Consider the following 6,151-nt stretch of genomic DNA (forward strand, 5'->3'; position numbering starts at 1 on the left):
AATGCTATCTTAGGCGAGGGATAGCTATCTCTTGTCTGTGTTCGACCTCAATGAGAAAATAAAATGGAGAACTAACAATGGTAAAGAATGAGAAAATATGATAAGAAATCATACATATATTTTCCAACAGGAATTGAAACATAATTTATAGCCCCAATCATCTGCCTGGTGCATTTACATGTAGTTTATCAACATGCATATACCAATAACAATAAGCAAAGATAGCTAGTAGTCACACAAGCAAATTTCTTAAATACGTACTTAGGATCTTATACTAAACTTCTCAATCCGAGCGCAATTCATGACTTAACTAACGCTCCAATTCCAAAATGTCTCAAGCTATTATGTTACTCGCTTTATCCTTCTTGATCTGGATAAGCTTGTCAGAGACACACCATGGAAAACTGAGGAAATGAGCTCCATCCATTCCCACATTGCAGCGACCCCAATAGCTGGGGTGATATGTAACGTGGTACCAAGCCGATGCTTTTGCTTTTGCTTTTGCATTGACAATATCAGTGTCAGAATCTGACTCACTTCCCTCGTTGAACCAGCTCTTAGCTTCCTTTCTTAGTGCCATTACAGAATAATTAATCTGTTCCGTTTCCCTCCTCTTTTCAAAAGATTTTGACTCTGTCAATATTTGTCCACTGAGTAGTTCAGCTTCAGTTTCGATCCCATAATAATCCATCAAACTCACCATCTTGCGATCATACTCCCTTTTGTAATAGAAAGCATCACTGATGTAGTCCTTGAAGCCGTCTACTTCCATGTCAGGATCATAATACTGCTTTGCTACTTCTGAAGTAGTGAAGGGTGTCACAGGGCTCGTGAGCGATGCAAGGTCTTTCACCTCTCGAAAAAGCTTTCCAATCACACGTTCTGATTTGTAGGTGCGTTTATCAGACTTTTCCATGAAATCTGGATATTTCATAACACGCAGATAATGGGGTATTTCGGCAAGAACACCACTTTTATATCGATGATTCCCAGACGGTCGTTGAGTATGTAGTCGACAAAATACTCTTGAACTTCCTGTAGCACAAGGGTGACATGCTTTGTTATGTAAGGTATAGAAGGATGTTGTTACAAATGGGATGGAAAATATGAGGAATCAATGCAATCTTTAAATGCAGTAGTGTGGAATGTGTGGTGCATTACTACCTAGGAGAGAGAATTAATAACATAAAGTATGACTCACTCCAGCCTAGATTTCTCTATCACTCAAAATGTCAAGAAGAACAAATGGAATGACCACAAGGCCTGGGATTTCTAGATTTGATCATGATAAGGCAATTCTGCTTAGAATTTCCAGATTCCAAACTAATTCCAGAATAGCAAGACAGAGCCTTTAACAAAATCATACATATTTATTGCGGACTTTTCTCAATGATCCTAAATACCCAAAGAAGAGTGTTTCAATCAAGCATATGTGATATGTACATAGCGTATTCTTTTGTGCTCATGTTAATATTATAAAGAACACAGTGCATTGGCGAATAATATAACATGAACAGAAAAGATAATTGTTTATGAGTATGGAAACAATAATTTTCCCTCTCAACATAAAAAAAGTTCAGAAACAGTTTCGTAAATGACTGCTCATTAGATGCACAAGAATATACACAGCCACATCAATCAATATATATATATATATATAAGCAGAGATCTCATGCGAGAGTGCATGAGGTCCAGTCAAGTGGCACTCTAATTTTGCATTTATCATTTTTTTACTTCTTTCATTAAGTTTTTTTTACTATTACCTAAAAATTCACATTAACTAATTTTATTGTTATTTCATTAATATCTCATTAATTGCCTAAATGAATTTTTAATATTTCAAAATGTATATATTTCTTTACTCTAATTTTGTTTGCTTTTTCTTTATAATATATGTACAACATTATCCAAAACATTTTACATAAAATATCACAAAATTATCTGTGCATCGCACGAGAAACTTACTAGTATAAACTAAATGCTTAATTGTCTTTAACATATAGAAAACCCAAGATCGCAAAGGCTAGATGATGGAAACACGGTGTTTTCTCATCAAGTGGTATAAGCAAATGAATAGACATTAGTTCAAAAAGAGCTATTATACCCTACATTTATATTCCAGTTTTATGCATATATAAATTGCAAAGGCAAATTAAAATGTGGTGTGCTCAAAATATGCATGGCTTGTTACTACATATAAATTGAGATTACCTCTATTGTAACATCATGATCAAGTAGCATAGTTTTTGCTCCGATATACTCCATTGGTTGAATTCGGCGGCGAGGAATAAGATCAGGGTCCCAACAGACGAAGTACAGATCTCCATCTAAGTCACTCCCAGAGCATTCGTTCGGATGAGGTCTAATACAATTGTTCAAACTAACGTCAGTGAGTAGAGTATTCCCAAAGAATTTTTTTTATTTAATTAGGTGTTGTCTTGCCAAGGCAAGAGAACAAATAAAGACAAATAACACAACAGCCCAGAATACAAGTACAATATAAAATTATTTGATGAGTATGCCAAAAAAGTTAGATTTTTTCCATTCCAGAAGTGGTGAAAAGGACATTGTATGTCTACAAACTTAAAATCAAGTAAGTTAAGATAGCAACATTTATATCTATATTATATATAAGAGGATTCTCCTCTTTCAACTGAACATTTTTATAATTCAAAAATACTTTCATTAATGAAGGATAACTTTACGTAGAAACAGGGTCATAAATGTTAAATAACAAATTTTATTTTAAATTCAAAAAGAGAACTCCTAAAATTTAAGATTTTTTAAAAATTATAATTACTACTTATCTCTAAAGTTTATCCTTTTTATTTGTTTTAAATATAATATATATATATATATATATATTTCTGCGCATCTGTCTAAGCAACTATTACAGGATTTCATGCCTTAGTTATTTACTAGGATTTGGCTTAACTTTAGTACGTTTTTAATTGGACATATCATTTTGTTTTAAATATACAATGACAAATAGTAATGAGTTTTAATTCTCACTTTTTAGTTAGTTAATAGATATCGTGACAATTTTTCATTAAAACAAAAGAAAATTTCTTTTAAAAAAATACTTGAAATAAGCTAAACTCAATCAGATATCACATTATTACCTTTTTCCCTTTTGGGGAAAACAACACAATCTGCCTGGTGGTGTAAAGCCGGCACATCAATAGCCTTTAGAACACGTACATCTCCCGGATGCAGACATGGGTTTTTAGCAACAACTACCTCACCCTCAAAAATTAAATTGTTCGGGTTTGAGTTGCTGGTGCGAAACATTTCGGAGAAACCATTAGAGAGCTGCCTACTAGAGCGAGAAATTTGGACAAATACTTCACCATATTCCAATGTCCTGGTCTCATCTAGACATCCATCATACATCTTCCATTTGGAATAAATATCCTACTTTTGAGCCGTAATTCTTGCAACTTAGATGCACGAAGTGTTTGTAGCATCATTGAAAGAAATGGTTCTGCATCAGGCTGATAACCACACAAAAGCATTTCCTTAAGAACCTTGTCCTCTCCCCTGGGAATATCAATTCCAACGCTTCCTGTGAGCTCAACGGATCTGTTAACATTGCATCTAGTTGATCTATAGCCTCCTTTTGCTTCTTTTCAAAAACTCGATCCTTAACTCCGAGGGTAGACAAAAGAGTGATTATCTGACGATTAAGAAAACATGGTCGATACCTACTCCATTCCAAGACATCTAGTTTTATGTTTTCTGATTTGTACTTGCACATGCTCTTTCTCAATGACAACTTCTTTGAAGAAGTTGGATCAACAGCCACAACACCTTTTACCCACCATATCGAATTTGAAATGCGGATGGAACAGAATTTCTAGGCCACATTTTGTAGCCACTTCTCTAGCCAATTCTGCAGATATCTTGCCTATACCATCAGAGAAACAGTATGGATTCCATTCCTTACAACTTCTACATCAGGAATATTTTCAACTTCCTGCCTACTAATGCTCACTGTTTCTCTTGAAGAGCCGAAAGATTGACCCAATCTGGCAGCATATTTTGCCACATTCCTAATCTCGAAAATCACCCATCCACTCTCTGATATCTGCTGCAGTTAGGCCAGTTCTTGAAGCAAACATCCAAACAGAATTTTCTCGTAATTGACTGCTTGAATAGGCAAGAAACTCAAACTTCTTACCACCAATAACCATGCCATTTCGTATAGTGGACAGTATCCTGTCATAAATGCCAGTTCGCCTCTCCCCTTTTGCCGAAGATGCACACGATGATAAAACTGTTACGTGCAGTTTATCCCAGTCCTCATCAACAAACGAAACACGAAGAAAGTCATCAATGTACCCATGATAATTGCGTAACACACGATTGGAGAGATTCACCTCTGGACCACAGAAATATACTTTAGATGGAGTTACTAAAACCCTGTGTACATATACAAACCCATCATCTAAAGGCTTAGCAGTAGGTTTAGGAAGTCGCTTCGACTTGGCATATTTCTTATACTGATCCTCCACCCAGCTTACAGGNCGTAAAGTGGACAGTATCCTGTCATAAATGCCAGTTCGCCTCTCCCCTTTTGCCGAAGATGCACACGATGATAAAACTGTTACGTGCAGTTTATCCCAGTCCTCATCAACAAACGAAACACGAAGAAAGTCATCAATGTACCCATGATAATTGCGTAACACACGATTGGAGAGATTCACCTCTGGACCACAGAAATATACTTTAGATGGAGTTACTAAAACCCTGTGTACATATACAAACCCATAATCTAAAGGCTTAGCAGTAGGTTTAGGAAGTCGCTTCGACTTGGCATATTTCTTATACTGATCCTCCACCCAGCTTACAGGTTCATAGCAGCATTCTTTCACATTAGAAAGTTTGTCCAAGGCACTTTCTATATACTCAACAATTGGTATTCTCTTAGGATCGACCAACCGATAAAAATTGGCATCAATTGCTTGGCCAGGAAGACAACCATGCTGAATTAAAGAGTTGATCTTAAAGAAGATTTTATAAGGCAAGTCAAAGCCTTCTGGAGGATTCACAATAGGGACTAGTCCGGAACTGCAAGAGAGAGTAGAACCTCGCTTCAAAACAAAAGGGCCTTCATTTTTCTTATAAGAGACAAAATCACCATGAAATTTTGGAAGCTGTTCCTTCTGTGGAACCTCCAAACATAGAGCAGAAGATTGGCCAATGCAGCACGACGGAGTGAAATCAACTTCTCGGACCCAATGACGAGTATGATCTTCCACATAAATCCGAGGAGCTCCAAGTAACTAACGATGCAAAGAAAAATAATTTGTTAGAATGCTAACTAACTACAAAAAGCAAGGTGCATGAGCAGAAAATTGTGAAAAATTATAATTAATGTTTAAACTATCTAACCTGAATGAGAAGAAACTTTTTAGCTTGACCACGTGGTTGATGGTGCTGAATCTGCCAAATGTTCTCAGAAGAGATTTCAAGCCTGTACTTTTCAGAAAGATGACGGAAATCGAAGTAAAAATTTCTCTTCTTCGAGTCAAATTCGACAAAAACATTTTCCTGTTTCCAGAGCACAGAAAAACTTTCCCTTGAAGTCTGATAACCAAAGTGCAATGCTATATTATACATGGTATATTATCTAGAGCACAGAAACTGGTATTGATAATTGAAGAAGACTATGAAAAAGCAAAGCAAAGCAAAGAGAGAAGTAGAGAAAATATGGTGCGGTGAAAGAAGTAAGGCTAATGATCAAACTATATATAGACAGAGTAGAGAGTAGTGAACTGTCGTGATATATGAAGCTGACGTAGACATTATCTGAGGTAATTGACACATGGCGGCATATGATTTCTTTCCGTGGAGCATTGTCAAAGGTTGCTTTTTTGTTTTAACTTTTATTCTTTTGTTGTGAAACGTAGAGACCAAGGTTAGAGAAAATCTGAATCAGAACGTTAATATATCAGATTCCTCAAAATTACTTTTATTCTTTTGTTGCAAACCCTTTTCTAATAACCTATTATTTTCTTCTGTAATGTGGAAACTTTGGGAAGAAGGAGAATATTGTTTGCTTCTTTGGCTTTGAGCATTTTCAACATTGGCCAACACTTCTTTATGTGCATAGAAGATTCTTAAAAAACAAGTTCTACTTCTTTCCTTT

The 6,151-nt window shown here is 35.8% G+C and overlaps 1 protein-coding gene across 1 annotated transcript; it reads right to left on the minus strand.

Moving 5' to 3' along the window:
* Positions 1-299: 299 nt before the first annotated feature.
* On the minus strand, positions 300-5,623 carry LOC112040590 (RNA-dependent RNA polymerase 1). The gene is given in 12 exon segments (XM_065776444.1): positions 300-978; positions 981-1,035; positions 2,212-2,369; positions 3,129-3,386; positions 3,389-3,535; positions 3,538-3,816; positions 3,819-3,855; positions 3,858-3,934; positions 3,937-4,055; positions 4,057-4,379; positions 4,707-5,285; positions 5,395-5,623. Coding segments are annotated over 12 exon segments (2,904 nt in total). The 5' UTR covers position 5,623; the 3' UTR covers positions 300-334.
* Positions 5,624-6,151: the final 528 nt, after the last annotated feature.

The sequence above is a fragment of the Quercus suber genome, unplaced genomic scaffold, assembly GCF_002906115.3.
Source record: "Quercus suber isolate HL8 unplaced genomic scaffold, Cork oak 2.0 scaffold_133, whole genome shotgun sequence".
Classification (NCBI taxonomy): domain Eukaryota; kingdom Viridiplantae; phylum Streptophyta; class Magnoliopsida; order Fagales; family Fagaceae; genus Quercus; species Quercus suber.